Source organism: Pelmatolapia mariae, linkage group LG13 (genome assembly GCF_036321145.2).
Source record: "Pelmatolapia mariae isolate MD_Pm_ZW linkage group LG13, Pm_UMD_F_2, whole genome shotgun sequence".
Classification (NCBI taxonomy): Eukaryota; Metazoa; Chordata; class Actinopteri; order Cichliformes; family Cichlidae; genus Pelmatolapia; species Pelmatolapia mariae.
Window position 1 is genome coordinate 34,919,617 of NC_086238.1, and position 22,677 is coordinate 34,942,293.

The window sequence follows — 22,677 nt, forward strand, 5'->3', positions numbered from 1 at the left end:
CTTTGCCGCATGCCCCCCCCCCGACCCCCCGTCTCTCTCTGCCCCCGCTTTCCTGTCCTTTTTTCACTGTGTCTATCAAATAAAGTAAAAACAAAAGCCATAAATGAGTCAATTGTGACGAGATGCCGCAGACAGAGTTTCAGGCCTGCAGGTTCTTCTTTTGTTGTTTTAACAAAGACATGGCAATTTTTAGCAAACAGCTCGAATCACTTTGTTGGTCCAAAAATACAATTTTATGTCCGTCAAACTGCTGTCTTTGACATTTTTTGTTGATTTAACTAAAGAAATTAAACGTGTTTTGTGACACAAAATTGTTATGTGTAGAGACAACGCTGGTTTGACCATCGAGTTCAAAAACAAACACACACACACACACACACACACACATTTCTCTCTCTTTTTTTTCAAAAACAAACAAAAAACAAAAACAAACAAAACAAACATTGATCAGATACAATGGCTGGACTGAAAATGAGTGAAAAAGCAGTGGATGCCAAATGAATCATCTTCAGGAACTCAAACCTGTTGCTCAAGAACACTTAAAAAAATGAGAAAAACATGCAGAGATGCGGTGTGGCACCAGGCTTTTAGACAAAGTGTTGACTTTGTTTATTTCAGGTCTATGGAACACGTGTGTCATGTATGTTGCAATCACCAGTTCACCTGACATCAGTTTAATTTGCAGCTCATTTTAATTAATGCAACATGATGTAAATGTTTCATGATGTAAATGTGATAATTGATGTGAATGCTGACTTAACACAGTATTGATCTCTAAACCTCTATGGGTGGAAAACCTGAAAAACTGAAATATACTATATATATATATATATTGTTATAAATAGTATAAATTCTTTAGCTTTTATTATTTTAGTTTTTTGTCACATAACTAGTCTTCTACCACTTGTTGTGAAAACAAGTGAAAGTTGCTATAGGCTCCTTGGAGGTATGTTTTACTTTTGCTTATATATTTAATGAGTCATTACAAAAATTAAAAAAAAAAAAAAAATTTCAATTAAGCTAGAGTGGACTAATTAACAGGCTGAGTGGGAAAAGCAATTCCAGCTCATTTGAAATGACCAAGCTCTTCACTTTCTCCCTGGGAGAGCCCAGCCTTCTTCACACAATCATTTCCTCTTTCATTCACTACATTTGGTGCCACAGGTGAAGGCATGGATGAAGGTGGATTGCTAAATCAACAGCTTTGCTTTAACAACGTCAGCACAACCACTGACAGAGCGTACTCGTGATCAAGACCCTGAGATACTTAAACTGCTCCACCTGGGCTAGTGACTCGAATGTTGCTGTTGGAGCACATGGTCCAGTGCCCTTTCTTAAAGGTGGGAACAGATTCTTTGTAAGTGAGCAAACATACAAATTTAGGAGGGGATCAAATGATTATTTCACCCCAACATGTCCATGTTTTTTAGTCTATGGTTTTGCTACTATTTTTTGTATTTAGCAATAGTTTATACAAAGTTTAAAACTTTGTCTTGCAGCTTTAAGCATTCACACTACAATCAAGAAATACATCCTTTAGTCACGTTTTGGACTAAAGACTTAACTGGACTTGACTTGTAACTATGTAATAAGACCCTTTGCTGGGGTGAAATTTGGAGGGTTTGTAGACAAATTGCTTCAGTTTTCTAACTGAACGTTGTCACGTCTTAAAATTGTCTGAATGGATTAAATCACAATAATTTTAGCTTTTACACACATAAATAGTTGTAACAGTTGTGCAAAGCTGTTTACAGTTTTACTGCCAAAGAACATTAAGAGGTTGAGAGCAGTCAGTCATTTACTAGTTCACATATTATTCTCACAGATTTATAAATGATAGATTTTCCCTGTTTGACTCCAGGGATGCCATGTGATCCAACATCTTATCAAAAATCGATGTAAGGAAATCCAACCTTTTACTGACAGCGCCTCGTGTGAATCAGCTCTTTCTTCTCTCTCAGATCTCTTCAGTCGACCCTGTCGATTCTGCCGTTCTCTCAGAGCTGTTTTCACACTAGTCACCCATGCCTGATACGCCAGCTGGGAGAGACAATCTCATTTTAGCAACAGCATACATCATACAACACAAAACTTTGCGCTTTTGTTTGTGTGAATAAATTGTGTGTGTGAGCACCTGACAGGCAGTCTGTTTCTGAGGCTTCTGTTCTTCAGACTGTAGTTCATCTTCATCCTCACTGTCAGATTCAAACAGGTAATAGTCTCCTGAGTGTAGCACTGTAAGTAGAAAAACATATTGTCATGTAAATAACTCGAATAAGTCTCTAATTGTGCCATAACAATCAAGCAAACGTTTGTATATGTTGCTGTTGTTGTATATCGCTCTTTAATGCTACTTTTTAGAGTTCTTTTCATTGTTACTGATTTGGGGTCTTTTTTTGAAAAAGCTGCTTTTATACCTCGCCAATGGTTGAGTAAGCACACAAAATGTTACTGTATCTTTCTACAATGACAAGTAATGAATCTAAATCTTAATCTCGGTCTGTATCATAGCACCAAAAAAATAAATAAAAAATCTGGTCATGTAGCATTTACGATGGTCCGTTCTGAGCAAACACGGCTTATTTTATAGTTCTTGAATGCTTTGTTCAAACCAAAATCATCACTGCTTGAAGTCACTGCTCATAGACAAAAGCAGGACTACATCATCCAAAAATAACAAAGAGTAACTTTGTCTGGCCTTCTTCATAGATACAGTTTGTTACCATAGTACAGATTTATTGAACCAGCAACCTTCCACTCAGCTGATGACCTGCTCTACCTCCTGAGCTACAGCCACCCCCTGTTCCACTCCAGAACTGCCTTTAACAAGATGTGGTGAGCAAAGGTGGATATACTTGTATCTCCCTGCTTTGTAGTCTGTACACAGGGGTTTTCATCGATGGATGAGTGGACTGAGGTGGATGTTGCTGATGAGGTAGGGCGGATCACCTGCTAACTGGAACGTTTGAAAGTAGTTTGACCCCTAGCTGCTCTAGTCTCCATACCAAAGCATCCTTGGGCAAGATACTGAAGCCCAAGTTGTTCCCAATGCATTCAGAGTATGTATGTGTTTGTGCATGTTAGATGTTACAAAGTTCGACTCATTATTTGTGTTCTTTTTTGTGAGTAAAAACAGTTACATACAGAGACACAAAATATATTGGTTCTATATATGTATGTAACTGACACATGGGCTAATTTGTGAGGATAATGTTTGAAATAGATGTTCATGTGAGAAATAGCCACTAATAAATCTAACTGTGACACTGCAAAAACTGAATGAAACACAAAGTGTCAATTATGCATGCTGAGTCATCCAGGTAAGGAAATCTCAGTGTCAGCTGACTGCAGGTTTTCAGCACATTTGCACAATGCCTGAAACTAGCATCACTGACTATCAATGAGGTGAGGTCAGTTTCATGATCATTAATGTGCACATTGCCATGACCATTGATCAGTGGTGATGAGTCGCATTCACAGAGAGTTGGGGAATGGCTGCAATCACAGCAATGTAAGACAGTGAAGGATGTAACCTTAGGCCCCCTCCTCGATTCAGAGATGGGGAGTCAAGGAGGCCATTTACGTGAAAAGGGAAAGCCCATCTCTGAATCGAGGAGAGGGCGTAAGAGTACTCAGAGAGACAGAGAGGGATACGGAGAGAAATGAGGTGTGTCTGGACACCAGGTGACTGTATCTCAACAATGGTGATTGGATATCCAGAGAGAAAGAGAGAGGGGGATGCAAAAGGGCAGAGGATAAAAAATGGTGCTTGGGAACATTTGCCATTGTTATTTTTTTCTCTAGTTCCTGTGATGAGCAGAAGACGTCCAGAGCCAGATCTTCATTTGACATCTACAGTCAGGCTGCCTTTGCTTTGCTCCTGCTAAACTGCTTCAATAAAACATCATCAAAGAAGTCTGAATTGTGGACGTTCCCTTTTATCTTTACTATTTTACAGAAACAGTAAAGGTAAAAATCTGAGTATTAATCTACATTACAGGTTACTCCAGCCTTTTAAAGTAACAGACCATTCTAGGCTTAGTTTTCCAGTTAAAATAAACCCAGTCATATTTCAGGAGCACAGATCTAGAGAGGAGCTACCATAACGCACATGGTTGGTAGGACCGGCCTGCGAGGCTATTCAGGGTTTCTGGTTTTTTATCAGAGTAAGACATCCAGAAGCTGCGCGAGTCTCCTGACTCATCAGCTCTGCCTACTGGGCAACACTTTTTAAACAGAGAGCCTTTCCAGACTTCCTGTATTGGGGTGCTGGTTCCACAGATCAACACTCTATATTCAAGACTATACTACACACATATACTACATACAGAGACTATTCTACTACTAAGACTACAGGCTTGGCTACAGATCTTGTAGCCAGGCCTGGAGCTATGTCTGTTGTTTAGACAGACATAGCTCTTGGGTTTGGGTTATTTGTATGTTTTTCCACATATCAGTATTGTCTCCATCTTACTATCCAGGCTACCTGCAGCATGGTCCAACCATGGCTGGTACCACAGCTTCTTCCTGGATCTCTTTTTTCCTGTCTGGATCTCTGGATCATCTGGAATGAAAACAGAAGTTCAAAGAGCTTTGAGAACAGACTCACGGTGAGGATGCTAAGCTTAGAGTTTCACTAATAAGTCTGGGAAGTGTTTTAATCTTTTTTGGGGGAAACAGAAATATCTTCCTAATAAAAGTGGTCCTAAAACGACACAGAAGGAACAACAGAAATAAAGAGTAAATGTTAATGGTGTAATGTGAAGCTAACTCACATGCAGGACAGAGAATCTCAAGAAGGAAGAAGTTTCATTGACTAACAGAAGTGAAGAAAAAATGTATGGAACAGGAAGGAATACAATGAAGGGGAATCAGGACAACAAACTAAATCACAGAGACAAGAAGACTGAAGGGGAACAGGCAGGAAAGAGGATGAGGAGGCAGCAAATATACTTCTTCAAATAAACTTCTTTTTTTTTACAAAGCACAAAGTAATAGAAAGTGTTGTGAAAAGAAAAGAACCAGTGATTAAACTGATACTGATTAAACTTCTGGCAATGACAGGAAATACACAGCAGTAAAAATGAGTCGTACCGACAGCCGGGCTTTCTTTGGAGGTTTCACTTATTTTGTGTCCATATTTGTACTTCTGCTGCTTGGATCGAATTCTCTGCATCCTGAGGACAGAAAAAAGAACTGAAGAAGACGGACTTCGTTTCTGTGATGCTTTATTTCTGAACACTCTCATTTTTAGGGTTTCTTAGAATTTGCGATATACTTTTCCATTGCCGTGAGCACTTACGATCTCTTGAGTTGCGACAGCGATTTCCTCTCAGCTTGTTGGTGGAACTTGATGTTCTTCACAATACTGGCTCTAAAGAGCTCGAAACCCCTGAGAGGAAAAGGTCAACAGCACATTACAGCCAGTAACAAGGTCGTTTCATTTTTATGAACAAAAGTGTGTCCGTGTAAATAAAGGTGTCAGTATAACTGCCATCTCCTGTCCCATCGATTTATGGCCACAGTCAAAATGTTAAATATGAAATGTTTTAATCTTCTGAGCATTATTGAGTAGCTGACATGACAGGGTGATTAGAACATTATACAGTGTACTATGACAGTGAGGTGAGCAGACTTTGAAGTGATGAAATATGTTTTTGGCAGACGCTGTGTCACTGATACCTGTTCACTGTCAGGTTTGTGTACATTGCTTCAGGCCATGTCACGCACACACTTTGTGCCAAATATTTAGGTCAACACGTGCTACATTTTATATTTCAAATATCGCCGGTGAATGCACCAAATAACCACAATGATAATATTTGCAGCGCTTCTGTGGTCAGGTGAAATATGAATTTGCATTAAAGGCACTCAGGCTGTCACATCGTGTTCCATGTTGTCTGGATTTGTTGTGTTTTTGGCATCGCGATAAATATAACTTGTGAGTAATTAAAGCATTTTAAAAACTTATTTTGGGTAAATTCAGGGAAAACATCTCATGCATGTTTACATGATGTAAGTCAGTGATGTCACTGAGTTGTACCTCGAGGCCTGTTTGGCAGAAGCCTGCAGTTCAGTTGTCACATGAAGGAAGTAGAAACTGAGGAAGATCCTTCTCTGCAGCAGCAGGCACAGAAAGCAAATACTGTCCCACATTATCCCAGCTTCTTCTACTGGGAGACTGCACGTCTTGTCACTAACTGCTTGTGCTGTCAAGAAACCCAAAGAAAGTAAATGTGAATTTTGCAGAACATCAATCCCCATCAGAATTAAAGCTTTTTGAAATACCAAGTATAACCATTCAATTTAAGATTCATTTAATATTGTACTTGGCAAAAAAAAACAAACCAAAAAAACATTTAAGGCACAACGTTCAGTCTGAGTAGAAACTGATACGGCAGCTCAAGTATTTTTATCATATTATTATTAAAAACTTACGATCATAGTATCCTTTGACTGTGCATACCAAGCTGAAGAGCTGGATAACCCAGCAGAAGCCCTTCTGCATCTCAAACACAAACACACATGCCAGGATCTGAAACACACAAACACACATATCAATACACATGTCAATATTTCTATATGTGACGTTTTGTATACAGAGATTCCAAAATTGTTCTTTTTCTTTATATCATTACATGATATCACAAAGTGATGAGGCGTCTCTGTAGGACAGAGAACCCTCTGGCTTTTTCAAAGGCTTCTATAAAGAAATGACAGCACTGACAACAGACAGCGTCACAGGACTCTCAATGGTAACACCTAACACTTTGTGAGTCCTGCTTTAGCAGACCGTGTTAATCACATCGACCTAGCAACCAGGTACCCGCCCCCTGACGACCTCCGTATTCCTCGACTGGTTGGCGAGTGGTTACTGGAGTACGCTGGTTGAAATCGATCACAAAGCCTCGGTCACAGCAGTTTAATGGACAAAGCTGATTTGTCTGCAAACACTCCCTAAATAACGAGGAGCAAGTGTTTGAACTGGTAAACTGGCTGGTTCTATTCTACCTGAGCACCTGAACTCAAAGTAAAAGCAAACGCGTTTGAAGAGGTGGAACACAACTGCCAGATGGTTTTTAGCGTAGCACTGTAAACCTCTTTGTGACCTATTTCAACCTCAATCGCCTCAATAACCTCCAGAAACCACTCGCCATCTGGTTGAAGAATACACATTTTTCCCTAGCAACCAATGTCACTGACCAACGTCTGTCCTTGTGTGACTGAGGCTTTAGCAACTGATTTTTACAGCAAACCACTGCCATGTGTTGGGGGAGGAGCCAGGCGGTCCCTGGACATTACATAGACAGTTTGCTTATTTTTTTTAATGTTGTTTTTTGGTAAGAGCAAATTATTTTTCAAACAAGGTTAAACAAGGTTAGCCTTGTGATATCATCAACATACATTAAGCAGGACAACACATTGTTGCTTAGTTGTGGATGTAAACTTAAAATATATTTCATCACCAAACTATAAATGTTATACTCACAGATAAGAGATTTTTAGATATAATGACTGCCACATTATAGATGATGAGACAGTCCCACAGGTTGAGGCGAGTTCTGGATGGTTTGCCCAATAGCTGCGTTCCAAACAACAGAAAAAAGAAGCAAGCAAGCAGGTAGCCCAGTCCAAACACAGATATCCGAGTCGACCCTGTGATAAAGACCACTGACAACACAAACCAGAAGAAGTGGCGAAATACCAAAACCTTCGCCATGTCCAGGTAACTCCTAGAAGAGGAAAAAGAGAAAACAAATAATAAAATACATATTTGAATGACAGAGCTGCTCCTGTAGTGAGATGGAGAAGGAGAGCACGACAACTATGAATAAAATTCATTTTTTCTTTAGATTTAGATCGACCGAGAACAGGCAGGTCAGACTGCAGTGCACAGTCTTACAACCACTTCCTCCATGTGCTAGAAAATCATGAAGATAATGTGTGAGGCCATCTGTCAGAAAGTTAAAGTAAGGATTAAGTGTCATTTCAAAACATCACATTAAAGCTTTCATCACAAAATGTCAAAAGCAAAGTTATTCATACTGTTACATACGTCAAGTCCACAATTTCCACTATGGTGTCTCTCACCATATGATAGCTGGGATAGGCTAGCTGTCCCCCCAATAAGCATACGCGAAAGAGAAAGGGTGGATGGACAGATAATAATAATAGTATTTTGCAAATATGGGAAAAATATGGAGGGGTATAAATATTACCCAACTTTACCTTTTTGTTTTCCAAGAATATTCCAAATGTTTTTCTAATTTGCTCCCAGCTTTCAAAACTGTGGCTGCACTGTCGCACAGTTTGCTGTGGTATTGGGGTGACCCTCTACAGGTCACAGTCTCAGCAGTTTTGTTCTAAGGGTAAATGCTTCTCATTTTGTAACTTTCTGCTAACTAACTAACTTAAAGTGCTTTATACATCATGCCTCATTCACACACATTCATACTCTGATGGATCCATCGGAGAGCAGCTTGCAGTTTGTATCTTGCTGAAGGATTTTGGCATGCAGACAGGCGCAGCCAGGGATTGAACCACCAACCTTCCAGTTAGTGAATGACCTGCTCTACCACCCGAGCCCAACCCACAAGGGGGCTCCATTTTCTCCAATACTATCTCAATATTGATCATTGATCTCATTGGCTTTAAATTGCACAAATAACTGATTTCACTGGGATTTCTGTTGTTTCTATACAGTATCTACAATATGAACTCAGGTTCATGTGGTTATTTTCCTTCCCTGAAACAGTGTTTTAATAAATGAAGCTTGGAGTTCAATAAGGACGATCTATGGCCTCACATCTGTCCACTGCTGGGAGCTGACAGCTAAATCTAAGCTTTATCACTCCCACTTTCCCACGCTGTCAAGCTGTTTGTGTCATCACTCCAATCACCCAAAGCCGGTTAAATTTGAAATGACTGAAAATTTAGACGTATAGACTTTATGATATTTACCTGCAATTTATGAAATTAGGTGCAGGGTTAAACAATCGACCTTCCATTGGTTCCGGTTCATCTGTGTTCTCTCCTGCTAGAACCATCCACTCCTCCACGTGCTCACACTCAAACACCTTCCACTGCTGAGATGCACACATCAGCAGCACAAAGTCCGCTGTGGGCACACACAACATAACGTAATGATTTTCACCTGCAGCACTGAATTCTTCACTCTGATAACAGAATTATGGGCTCAGTGTCAAAACATCAAAACATGACACAGGGAGAAGATCTTAGTAACTGGAAAACACACAAAACTATACATGACAATATGTTAACTGTGAACTCTGACTACACATTACAGTCAAATGTACTTGTTCTACTGAGCACACTGGATTTTATACTATAAAGAGCAGAATTTTTCTACATATATTATTATATTAACACACAATTGTGGAAACAGTGGCATAAACATTTATAATATGCAGAGGTTATTGGAACGACTGTGAGACGACAAATATAACCAGCACAAATATGCCTTTTACTGTAATAAAAACTGCTCTTTTAGATCCTTCAGCAGATAATCGTTTCCAATAATAATCCATACAAACTCTGAAGTTCACTCCACTAGAATATGCACACTCCATACTGTGGGAGTGGCAGTGACACAAAGGTTTGCTTTGTTCACTCATGAATGAAGGGACCAAGCACACAGACTAACCTATGAGATTTCTGGAGTTTGGAACAGTATAAAAATCAGGCAGATAGATCCACTTAATGAGAGCTGAGTTCATCAACACTGGACTCTTCCATCTCCATGGGTAGTCTACAACAAGCACACAGAAAAGCAGAGAAATACAATAATACACAAAGTGTTTAAGTAGTATTTATAGAAACATGTGTAAACATCCTCTCTGAAAAGTGCCCGACTGACACATAAGTTGCTCCTGGTAGGACATTCCTGGAAAACTACATCCAGAAGGCTCCCAGAAACCAGCCTAATCAGATGAAGGAACCACCACAACTTGAACCTTTCCATGTAGAGGAGTAGTGACTCTAATTTAAGTACCCTCCCGAATGACTGAACTTCTCATCCTACCTCTAAGACTGAGCCCATGAGTGTAGGGACGGAGATCAATCGGTAAGCCGACAGCTTGGTTTTGTATGCTCAGCTCTCTTTGGACTGGACTGGTACAGTGTCTGCATCATGGATGATGCACCTCCCAGTCTGAGGTCCTCAGACTGCTAATTCTCCTTCCCACCAAGTCAGACTCTGCTGCAAACAATTCCAGTGCAAACTGGGAGCCCCCACCTGAGGAAGCTCACAGAACCAGCAATATCTGCAACAAGCAGAGCTGCATCTAAAGGGGGACATGGGGTGTACGAGACCCAATTTATTTTAAGGCTTTTGTTATATTATTTTTCAGATTTCTGGTGGAAAGAAGATATTAATAAAACTGAAATATTTCAAAATGTAAAAATAAAAGCTTTTTTGCAGCGTAATAAAACTGTACATGGACCAGTAAAGCTCTTTTCTGTTAGGCTTTTAGGTTGGACACTGAACTGTTATTAACATTCATTATTAACATATACAATTCTTTTTTTTTTATATAGCTCCAAATCAACTTAATTCAAGATGCTTATCATCATGCAGTCTTGTTTTCAACAACATTACAGTGCTTCCTAAATAATTACCGTTATAAATGTAAAGATACGGCACTGCATCCATTGATATAAACCACAAAGTCGTTATCCAGGGATACGCTCTACAGGGAAGTGAATAGAGCAGACAGTGCTTGGTTTTGTAGAAGACATGGACGTATTGTTGGATTTATCAGGCTGTGACTTTTAGTGTTCACTGGGTGAATCTGCAATCTAGAGCGAACGATCAGAGAAAGATTGAGCATCTCCAAAGACATGGTTCTCTATTAAACGCTGCTGGTTCAGGGTGGATTGCTTCTCAAAAAAAACTACTCATTATTTGTGCAAAAATGCGTTCTTGGCATGTGTGGGCTCTCTTTCAGACATGTGAGAAGTAGTCACACATGTGGAGACTGTTAGGTCTGCAACTCCTGATTCCATCATCTCAAAATAAGTTGGATGATTTTGGTATGGGCAAAGATGCAACAAAAAGATGCAACATGAGCATCTTCATCCATAGATTTATTATAATAAAACATGCATATTGTATTACTAATATAAGACAGAGTTTATCTAGTGTGGAAATATGCAAGAATATACTTTATTCATGTATTACATATTTCTGACATCTAGTTTGTTTTAAAATTGAAGACTTTTAAAACTCACCTATGCAGAGAGCTGGCGGTACGCCCACACAGAGCAGATACTGGTAGATCATGATGATGGACAGGAAGAGACAGTATTTTGGCCAGATCCTTGCAATAGCTGCCCGCCTCCGCCTCACTAAGATTGCTACTAACCAACAGCCATGGATTATCACTAAAAAATTCATCCTCTGTCCAATCACATTCACAGTCATCAGGAAGCAAATCTTTAAAAAAGAGCAGATGTTTAAAGATTAAGACTAAAAACGACATTTCAACACACTGATGCGCTGGAACGCCTGCTATATTTAACTTATCTTCTTTTGAATAAAATAAAACAAATATTACATTATACAATACAAAAGGATTCCCTGTAAAATGCACTTGTTACAGTTGTTACTGATATACTCTGATCCAAAGCCCACATGTGTGCAGTAAGAGATTACTTTCTTAACTACCTCTAATCCAAATTTGTAGAAAGTGTAGTTAAGCAGATACTTGAAGCAAGATATGAGGCCCTGGTCTGAAGTGTCTCTTGTGGCGCCAGGAAAGAGCGCCGGGATGATGGGCGGGGAACGCTGGAGTTGTTGGTAATGGTGAGCCTGGTGTCGATACACTGTTGCCTCAAAAACCAACAACATCAGCACAATTAAATGGTTCTGCAAAAAATCATTAGGAAACAATCAGATTAGGCTTTTACCAAAATTTCATAACAGTTAGCTAATAACCATATACACTGTAAAATGCACAGAGTAAAATATAACACAGAACATTGGCATCTAATTGCAGTTAACAGTCATGAAGAATTAAATACATCTTTACTGCTTCAATGGGAATTAAGTTCAGTAGTAGTCAGACACTGCTAACAAGATGAACTTGATTAGGTGATCATCAGAAAGTGTGACGAGCTGTAAAAGCTGTGGTTATTGCGACAGTTGCACTCGCTGTCCATCTGCTCGTCTGTGGTTGCTTCAAAGATGGAGATGGGTTGCCCTCTTCAAAGCAAATGAAACGTGTGTCTGCAATTAGTTTTTGATTAAACAGGCACCTGCATGCAATCTGCTACAATGCATTCATGCCACCGTTAACTGTAATAAATCTCAAATCTGATATGTAATGCTTTAAGCTAGGGTGGACTCGCCTGCACACACAGGAGCAACTCTCTCAGGCACAAACTGGGCCAGGTGAAAAATGAAAACAAATTATGAAGAGCAGGTAGTTCATGTCAGAATTCTACCAACAGCAATACAAATGTGTGGCTCAAACATGAGGGCACTAACAAAATCTATTAAAGGGAAAATGCAAATGTTTCTCTCTGAAGAAGCACACACATGTTTATATTAAATACAAGGTTGAACTCTTTTATTAGAAATTGCCAGGAACTCTGTGTGGACTAGAACTCAGGTGCAGTGAAGGATTTATCCACAGAGAAGTGGTTAACTCCTCCTTAAATGCCTGAATCTATGAGCAACAGCTGACATGTACCATGTGCAGAGAAACACAAAGCATTACTTATTTTAGATTCTGAGCTGCCTGTGTTAATGAAGTAAGTGTGCACATCTAAGGTGTGAAACTGCATAGAAGCTGTGCACCGGGCTGCTGTCTGCAGTTAGAATGACCATGATCCTGCTCACTACAATCGCTGGACAGTACAAGTGTTAAACAAAGAGAAACAAAGGCCTCGCTCTGAGAATGTTACATGCACGGTTCATGCTGTGCTGTCAAACACATTACAGAGCCAAGTGGCTTTTACTTAAATGGCATTATTAGTGTTTATACTACACGTTTAATTCATCTGCATTATTTGAATTAAAGTGAAATGAATATACCTTGCTGTATCCGAGTGCTGTAGCATCTTTCCTAATGCCAAACCATTTGGCGGGATCCACTGGTTCCTTATACAAAGAAGAGTTTTTCATTTCCTCTGGTAACAGGTTGGTTTCATTTGCAAGAGGCTGTAAAAGAAAAGATGGATCACAAACACTTTCTCACTCCAGTGCTGATAGAGGACAAAATGATTATTCTACAAGAGCAGTCAAAGAACAAGAAGATGCAGCAGTTCTCTAATATTATTAGTAATAAAATTATTATTCTGATCTCATCGGATTCATAAAAACACTACTGAGATGTTCTGGAAGTCACAGTTTGGGAACATAACCAGACTTTCTTATCATTTCTTAAAGTGCTCTTGAGCAACAGTTCAGCTCATTTTCAGCACAGTCTGTGACCCCGGCCACTTTCGGAGCAATCTTTTCTGTTTGTTGAACTGACTGCGCTGCATAAATACAGGCTCAGCACAAACGCATGCTCGTCTCAGGTATTAACCAAACCATGCAGCAGGTTCCCTCAAACTGGCTTTGCAGCTACAGGAAGCTTATCCAAATGAGCCAATATTACATCACACCTCCAGTAAAGCAGAGTCTTACCATGGTACAGTTACGGGAGTAGTCATCAGGGTCAACAACACTGAGCTGGTACAACATCTTGCACACAATGATGACGCACACCCAAATTGTGGACAGGCAGGACGCCATGGATCTGAAACGGTCATAAGGCATCGCCAGAGACCAGAGGACAACCAGGACCAGATTCATCACAGACGGCTACAGACAAACAGAAAGAGATGTCTCAGGACAGTTACTTTAACAGGTATGCTTTCCCCTAATCGGGACAGTTTCTTAACATTTGTTGTCGTTGTCTTTCTCACCATCATCATCACCAACGTCATATAATGAGCTAACTTCCCCATGCGTACATATAAAAAGAAAGAGTGTTACGCATTTAGAAGCACCACAGAAGCTCCTGTTGACACTTTGATCTTTCCTGACAGATAAACTTTATCCGTTATGAAAAATGTGAAATTCACCTGCAAATATGCATCTCTAAAGATCAGCCACATTATTGAGTGTAGCTGATGTGCTGTGTGTGCATGTGAGAAAGCATTTACAGACAGGTGTAGCAAACATTTTTCGCTTCGGTTACATGAACCACTAACAACAACAACACCAACGTTACATGTGTGCAGAGGCTGGATGTGTGTTTTTTGAGAGCTTATGTAAAATTTGGGTTTGTGTTCAGAAGTTTAGCCGAGTCTTAGTCAGCACAGGTAAATGTCTGACACATGTGACATCTCAGTACAGGTTTGAACTGTGAACTCAAGTATAAATGGTCCTCTTAGATTTGAGACCAGCTCGAGGGTTTTGTATGAAATGCTGAATGACGCCTTTTGAAGCCAAGTAATTTCTCCTTGTTGGTGAGTTCACTGCTAACTTTTACAGGCCGCTGTGGTTCTACATTCATCATCTGCAGTGGAGGATATGGGAGAGTGACATCTAATATCTAATCTCAGATAAACATAAATGACTCTCTGACAGTCAGTGTGGACTCAGATGCAAAACATCATCACTGCCGATAATCAAATAAAGCGAGGAGATTATAAATGCTATAGATCAGAAACAGTATGCAGCCGGATTATTCCTCCATAACTAGAAAGCATTGGATACAATCAATCACGACATGTTACTTAATAAACTGGAACAGTATGGGATCGGGGGCTGTACTGCACTGAGCGAAGAATGATTTACGTGACAGGAAACAGTTGGTGAAGCTGGGTGAATATTCCTCATTATGCTTGGATAATGCATGTGGGAATTAAATTGAAAACATTCCTGTATCCGTACAACACTACAAGGTGTTTGCATCTCTGTGTGGAGTGAAGCTGAGGAACAGACTGAGTGGAACTGCAGCAACGTCCCAGCATGAACCAGTACAGAGAGGAGGGAGGGCTTGGATCGGGTGGATCACCCACTATTTTCACTACAGGGATGTGTGTATAAGTGTGTGTGTGGGTGCACAAGCATGTTTATATAAGGATATATCTCAGTATATTTGTATATCTGTAGATGTGTTACTGGGGTTATGAAAAAAATACACGTAGCAAATTGTAATGATCGATAGGCCATAAACAGGAAGAAGACCAGGGGGCGGGATTAAATAAGCTCATGCTTCCTCCTACTGCTTTTTAAACATGCAAGTTATTTATAATTATTACTGTTTTGTTTTCCTTTGTTTGTTTGTCTCTTTTTTCTCTGTTGTTGTTGTAACATGTTCAAAATAAAGATACAACACAATGACTTAATGTTAGTGCTTCAGTCTCTGCCTGTACCTCTTCGAGGGCGACCCATACAGAGAAGAAGGCCACCATCTTGACGATGTGAAGCTCCAGAAGCCTCCAGAGAAACTCTTGAATTGTGGTGAGAATGTCAGAGAATCTTCTGGAAAGATCCAGTAACCTGTCCATCACCAGACCCCATTTACTAGGCATCAGCTCCACTAATGAAGAAATCAGACAAACATCTGTGAGTCTGACTGGGATGACTTCTTAAATTAAAAGGTATATTTTCAGTTCATCCAGTCTGCTTGCTCAGTCCTCTGATTTAATGTGAATGTTTAGGATTTTATTCTCTTGAACAGGCACACAATGTAATTTCAAACTTCAGGACCTCTGCGAGTAAGAGAGGAGCTAATGAGAAGAAGCTCTGAAACATCAACACCAGTAAGACATGAATGAATGGGACAAAACTGCAACAGCTTAATAAACCTGATGATCAATTAGCAGTCGGTTGCTGTCCATAAATCTCGTGAAGATGTAACAATCTCATAGTTCTATATGATATTAGAAGGTAACTTTTACATAATTATAACAAACCTGAATGTTTTGTTTTACCTTCATCTTCAGAGTCATCATCAGTGTTTGCAACAAGGTCCTCGTCATTGTTCATTTCCACATTAGCAGAGCCAGTCTGGTCTGCCCTGTCACTGCTCTTTTTTCTGAAAAGATTAGACCAAAGCAAAAACATCACCTTTCTTTATAACGCAACACAGGTGATGGTGGGTGTCACTCCATATAAAAACCAAGCGTAACCAAAAACTGAATGAAAACTGAACTCATTTCAAGGACAACAGAGCTGTTTGTGGGTCCTCTGATCATTTCTACATTTTCTAAATATTTAAAACCAGGTTTAAATGTTTAACCATTCCAGCATTAGGAGCTGTTCCTCTATCTGCTTGTTTCCTTTTCCATGGAAGGATCGCTAGCTCTTTAATTAAATCACATCTGTCACATGACTTTTTGTATTTCTAAACTCACACACATGTAGAAGTGCACTTTCCCAGTTTTACAAACCAACAGTTTTCCCTGTGATATTGTTGCTGACTCCTCTTGGAATAATGGCCATAAAGACAAAGCTGTCCAGTCTAGCAACTCCACACAGGACGTAAAAACTAACTTGGGTAGCTTCTTAAGAAGTGATAGCATCTGAAAAGAGTGTTAACACTGTTCTCTACTATGAACAAAACCAAAGACATGCTGCTGTTACATGAGGAGCAGCAGCAGCAGGATGTGTTACCTGTGTATGGGTGTAATCTGCTCCAGGTCAGTGATTCTCATGAACGGCTTGTGAAAGTAGTGCAGCTGTAGGATACAGGCCAGCAGGAAGAAGCCGGGGATCAGAATACTAGTGAAGAGTTCAGACAGAGCAAAGGTCTCCAGGCCGATCGCTGCCAGCCTGAGGATGACAGAGCAACACCATGGGCATTTTCACATTTCAGCACAGGTTGTGGTTGATTGTTACACTCTGGAAGTGGAATGAGGGTGCGTGTTAGAGGGTTTTCTGGATACTATCGTCACGTTTCATGCGGGAAGAAACGGGAAAAAAGCATTTTCTAAGTACAGTGCAAAAGAAGAAGAAAAGAAATGCCAGCCCTTTCCTATTGGTGGAAAAATGTAGCATATCGACCAATAAAAAATCGTGAGGTTTGGTTGCTTAGGAAGAGGGTAACGTTTTGGGAGTGACAGAGAGAGTGAGAGAGCGATATGGACAGAAAGATTTGTTTCTTTTGTTTTGTGTCAAAAATGGCCCAACATACCCTGGACCCCAGATTAACCCCAGAAATCATGAAAAATGTAAATTTTTGGTGAAACTATTTCATGACGGTGCAGATTTCTGACATTTTGTGTAAATTTAAGCATGTATCAATTAAAACTTTGACTTAGATTGTGTTTGTAAACGAACCAACTCATGTTGTTTAGCTTTCTGCATTTCATGCTTATTTATTATACAGGCTATACAGTACATAACATCAAAATTCACACGTTTTATTTAACTGAAAGGTTCAATTATCTCGGCTAAAGAAAATAAAAAAGTTATCAAATATATTTATATGAAACACATGTATGTATAATGTTTTATATACTATAAGCACCTTTAGGCGACTGATGTTGTGATTTGGTGCTGTATAAATAAAACTGAACTACACTGAACAAAAATATAAACACAGCACTTTTGTTTTTGCTCTCATTTTTCATGAGCTGAACTTAAAGATCTGAAACATTTTCTACATACACTAAAGATCCATGACTTTCAAATATTGTTCACAAATCTGTCTAAATCTGTGTTAGTGAGAACTTCTCCTTTGCTGAGATAATCCATCCCACCTCACAGGTGTGGCATGTCAAGGTGCTGATTAGACAACATGAATATTGCACAGGTGTGCCTTAGACTGCCTGCAATAAAAGGCCACTCTGAAATATGCAGTTTGATCACACAGCACAGTGCTACAGATGTCACAACCTTTGAGGGAGCGTGCAGTTGGCATGCTGACTGCAGGAATGTTTACCAGAACTGTTGTCCGTGAAAAGAATGTTCATTTCTGTGCCATAAGCCATCTCCAAAGGCATTTCAGAGAATTTGACAGTACATCCAACTGGCTTCACAACCACAGACCACGTGTAACCACACCAGCCCAGGACCTCCACATCCAGCATGTTCATCTCCAGGATCGTCTGAGACCTGCCACCCGGACAGCTGCAGCAACAGTTGGTTTGCATAACCAAAGAATTTCTGCACAAACTGTCAGAAAGCATCTCAGGGAAGCTCATCTGCATGCTCGTCGTCCTCATCGGGGTCTGGGTCTGACTGCAGTTCGTTGTCTAACCGACTTTATTGGGCAAATGCTCACATTCGATAATGCACGGCCCCATATGGTTCTGTACACAATTCCTGGAAGTTGAAAACATCCCAGTTCTGCATGATCAGCAGACTCATCGGACATGTCAACAATTGAGCATGTTTGGGATGTTCTGGAACAGCATATACAACAGCGTGTTCCAGCCCCCCCCTAAGCAAAACTGTGGCCTTTTATTGCAGGCAGTCTAAGGCACACCTGTGCAATATTCATGCTGTCTAATCAGCACCTTGACATGCCACACCTGTGAGGTGGGATGGATTATCTCAGCAAAGGAGAAGTTCTCACTAACACAGATTTAGACAGATTTGTGGACAGTATATGGAAGTGATGTAGAAAATGTTTCAGATCTTTGAGTTCAGCTCATGAAAAATGAGAGCAAAAACAAAAGTGTTGCGTTTATATTTTTGTTCAGTGTAAATAATATATATAATACATATTACAGAATGTTCTTATTGCATACTGTAAATCTGTACACAGGCAGGTAAACGGTGCAGACAGGATAGGATTAAAAAAGCTTTAGTTAAAGCACGTACTGTACTTCTGTGAAACCAGTCAAGTTCCTCCAGTATCCAGGGAAGTCTTCAAACTGGTAAGTGTAGATGGAAATCAGCACAAGCATGGTGTAGGCCACAACAAGCCACCAGAAGAGCTTTAGCAGGCGCCTCCACAGAGAATAGTAAACCTGAAAAATAGGAACAAGTTACGAGTTAAAAGAGATTTTTAAAATTATTTATTATGAAATACAAAACATTCGAGGAGGCGTTTTAACACAGTTTAACACAAGTTTGCCAGACCCCATTTATTTGGTATAATAAAATGATGTCTACGAGATATCTGCATACCTGATAAAGGCACATGCAGAGCAGGAACAGCAGCATGTAGATGATCTTGTATGCAACAAGTTTTCCAGCAAAGGACACCATGATGAACATCCCTCCACAGACGTAGATCCAGTATTTGGCATAGCAGCTCATCACCATGCCTCCCAGAACCTTCAGCACAGATTCATTACCAGCCTCCTCGTCTAATAAGGACGAGATGTTAGGAAGAAACCAGGGTTAGGTGTTTACGGTGAGACAGAAAAGACGGAAAACAGTCATATAAACTCATCATTTATACACATCACTAGTGTAGAAAACAAATACTTGTGTAAAAAGCTGTCAGTTGAAGCCAAGAACACAACTAGAACTTGATGTGGAGGTTTTAGACTACGTGTCAGGACATTTTTGATCCAGTTTGGACCTGAAACTTTAGTTTGGATCATAAAAACGAAAGAGTATCGATAACATGTTGTTACTCATTAATGTAAACAATCTGCATCAGTTCACAGCAGCTGTGACACATTGTTCATATTTTGTTGGTTGGTCTTGTGTGGACACGGTTCAGTTACCTCTCCAACACAGAGGGTGTGACTGCAGCTGAGCTCAATATGTCTGTGATTCATAACCAGTCCAACGCTAAATGCAGCTGTTCTGCATTTCTGACACATTCACATATTGCCATAGCTAGAAAACAAAAAGTAAATAGAAAGCTATGATGAGCTGTTCTGGTCTGCTGACCACAGCACAGTAACAGTGGAGAGCCACACTGCTCCCACACAGGCTGAACGGGACCTGCTATGTCAGAGGAGACGGCTGCAGAGCTGCAGCTAAATGAAAAAGGTAAGAGAGACATCTGTGGTGTCGTAGTATACTGTAGTATTCTGCTTGATGGAAATGTGTAACTTCCCACACACAGTGCTGGAAAATAAACATTTTGAATGATCGAGACCTCACTCAGACTGGCAGAGGAACTGGAGTGTTTGTGATGTCGGGATGTGTCCTTTACTTTTAGTGGTAATCCATCGCTGACTATCATGATCCAGTTTGAATCGATGTTTTGGGTTTTTAAAACTTTTTATGATATTCGTTCTGTCATATTGTACGATTCTACTTATTTAAGCTATTTGTTGTATTTTTGATGTGTTTAACTTAATAATTAAAGACTGCAATAAAGGAATTTTCCAACTCTGGGATAAATACAGTATATCTTATTTTACCAGAATTTTTAACATCTAATTACTGACATGAAAAAAAAATCTAAATCATTTCATTATGTTTTGAGTTGGTGGTATTCAGCAGGTCTGTGTGAAGTTGTGTGTGTGATTCTGACCTCCTGTAGTGACTTCCTGTAGTGGTGTGGCTATTTTCCTTTTCCTGCTGAAGTTTTCCTTCACTGACTGACGTACCAACAGCCAAAAGGTTAAGGTAAATAAAAGCTGGAGAGACAGAGGGAAAAAAGAAGGATTGAAAACAGGCAGACGAACATGAAGACCACAAGTGCAGTTTTAAGACACGCAGAATACAAAAAAGTACAAACGCAACCAGCAGCGTGATTTTACTTTGCAAATTCATGCAAAACATAATTGGTGAGCATCCAGCAAATCAACAATAAAACCAAATACACACAAGACAAAACAGAGAACAATGGTCTGTACAGTAATTACACACAATGTAACCAAATAGACAAAAATGAGCCAAGCTGCACAAAAACAACGGGATAATCAAGGATCCGTGTTACCTTGCCCAATGCAGGGCACTGAAAGGAAAATAATGTTGAGACTCCAAAGTGCTATTCACTACCAGCCTCACTCATGCACGGACACACACTTTCATACATCACTTTATTCTATACCCTAAGTATTTTCTGTCACACTCACACTCTGATCAATGAATGGGTTCAGTATTTTGCCCAAGGAGGGGCTGAATGTGCTCAACACAATGTCCAGTCTGATCTCCAGTCACCAAACCAGATTAGTCCAACATGAAACGTCAGCTTTGTGGTGAGAAAGCAGCCAAAGCTACTGGCTGACACGTCTCCGGACTATTCCCGCTCTCCTTTGGCGATTCCCTCGAGCTCCTTCAGATTTGATGGTCTTCTGGCATAGACCCTGGCCTTCAGTTTACCCCCCAGTCAGGGCTTTGTGCAGGCAGTCAGTAACGCTGATCTGGTCTCGTCGTTCTTCACCAGGAGCACCGTGGGTTTTGTTGAAAGACAAACCGATGGCCCAGACACAGTTCTGCTGCTAACAGCCTATCCTCCTTCTTCATGATTCCTGCCACCTTGGTGAGATTCCTCAAACACACATAAGCGTCCCTTGCTCTGTTATAAAAGCACTAAGAGTTTGGTAACAGATATAGTATTTTATCAGAATTTTATTTGAAAATCTCTTTTTGTTCTTTCAGCTGCTCAGCCACAGTGGGGTTCCCACAGTGGACCATCTGCTTCCCTGCTTCTCCCAGCATCCTCCTCTATATGTCCTCCATCCATGAATCTCCTCTGAGGGCTTCCTCTTTTCCTCCTGCCTGACTGCTCCATCAGACTATCTGAACTGAGAACAAAAGGCTAAGGCTGGCTTAACAGCACATGTTAGAAATATTATCCAAGTCAGTATTTAACAAAACTAAATGTCATATTTCAGCTTATTTACCAACAGCTGGCTCTTGGCTAAGCAGCAGTGCGTCTGTCTTTGTTACTTTGTTGTGTTCCCTCCAACACTGATGTTTTTGTTCATGTTTGCAGTGTTTCTGTGCATCACTGTGCTCAAAGGTTTCTGTGGTAGAATAAACAGACACAAGTGGAGCTGCAAAAGTGATGAAGCTGTTTTCATCCTTCATCTGTTGTTATGCGTGTCTTTATTCTGTTTCACTGTGTTGAGTTTCGCTCCATAGAGCGAGAGTACTTTTATAATTACTAGATCAAGTCAGGTTAAGAATTAGCGCTGTGGTTTAGAGGAGCACGAGATGCAGTTCTTGCACATTCAGCCTCTGTCCAACATCAGTGAGTATCTTTTACTGTAAGAACGTAGAGATTATCTCAGAAACCAGCTCTGCTATTGTTGTTGTTGTTTGAGAGCACATGGTGAGAACTGGACAGTTTAACCTTCTAGGAGCTGTACAGACCAATAAGTCCCAGTAAAGCCAAACACTATCTTTTGCCAGTGACGATGAATATTTCTGGGTAAACATCCTGCTGAATGTTACAATTCGTCACAATTTCATAACTTCGTTATCATGTCACATATGCTCTCTTCTTACCATAGCTCCCAGTCTCAGGCAGGGGTACTGGGTTCTTTTCAGTCCTAGCTGTCCGAGGCTCATGGTTCCCACTGTAGTGGGCAGCTCAGGTTGAAGCTCCATGGCCCAGACGTACTGCAGACAGCACAGAGCCAAGCCGTAGAGCAGGATGAATGGAGAGCACAATGTGGCTGCATGTCGCCTGAAAACACAGACCCCGCCCCCCGCCCCCAACTCAATCAGACTATTAAAATACTGTGAAACAATTTTAAATGCACAATGGTTAAAAAACACTTTTTCCACTGCAATTGATAATTGTTGTTGTGTGATGTATTTTTTCCCTACAATATCTGTAATCTTCTTAA

The 22,677-nt window shown here is 40.2% G+C and overlaps 1 protein-coding gene across 2 annotated transcripts in view; it reads right to left on the reverse strand.

Annotated features, from left to right (window-relative positions):
• piezo1 (piezo type mechanosensitive ion channel component 1 (Er blood group)) overlaps positions 1-22,677 on the reverse strand; it is an 87,022-nt gene that overhangs the window by 22,564 nt on the left and 41,781 nt on the right. For both annotated transcript variants that reach the window (XM_063491233.1, XM_063491232.1), the window contains exons 12-32: positions 22,334-22,514; positions 20,409-20,514; positions 19,100-19,281; positions 18,791-18,939; positions 16,637-16,795; positions 15,955-16,058; positions 15,394-15,560; positions 13,655-13,831; positions 13,058-13,183; positions 11,687-11,887; positions 11,251-11,455; positions 9,665-9,769; positions 8,962-9,118; positions 7,490-7,733; positions 6,439-6,535; positions 6,044-6,209; positions 5,303-5,392; positions 5,095-5,177; positions 4,487-4,564; positions 2,135-2,235; positions 1,914-2,040 (exon numbers count right to left, since the gene is read on the reverse strand). In XM_063491233.1, the coding sequence (XP_063347303.1) occupies positions 1,914-2,040; positions 2,135-2,235; positions 4,487-4,564; positions 5,095-5,177; positions 5,303-5,392; positions 6,044-6,209; positions 6,439-6,535; positions 7,490-7,733; positions 8,962-9,118; positions 9,665-9,769; positions 11,251-11,455; positions 11,687-11,887; positions 13,058-13,183; positions 13,655-13,831; positions 15,394-15,560; positions 15,955-16,058; positions 16,637-16,795; positions 18,791-18,939; positions 19,100-19,281; positions 20,409-20,514; positions 22,334-22,514 (3,005 nt within the window). The remainder of the gene's footprint in view (positions 1-1,913; positions 2,041-2,134; positions 2,236-4,486; positions 4,565-5,094; positions 5,178-5,302; positions 5,393-6,043; positions 6,210-6,438; positions 6,536-7,489; positions 7,734-8,961; positions 9,119-9,664; positions 9,770-11,250; positions 11,456-11,686; positions 11,888-13,057; positions 13,184-13,654; positions 13,832-15,393; positions 15,561-15,954; positions 16,059-16,636; positions 16,796-18,790; positions 18,940-19,099; positions 19,282-20,408; positions 20,515-22,333; positions 22,515-22,677) is intronic.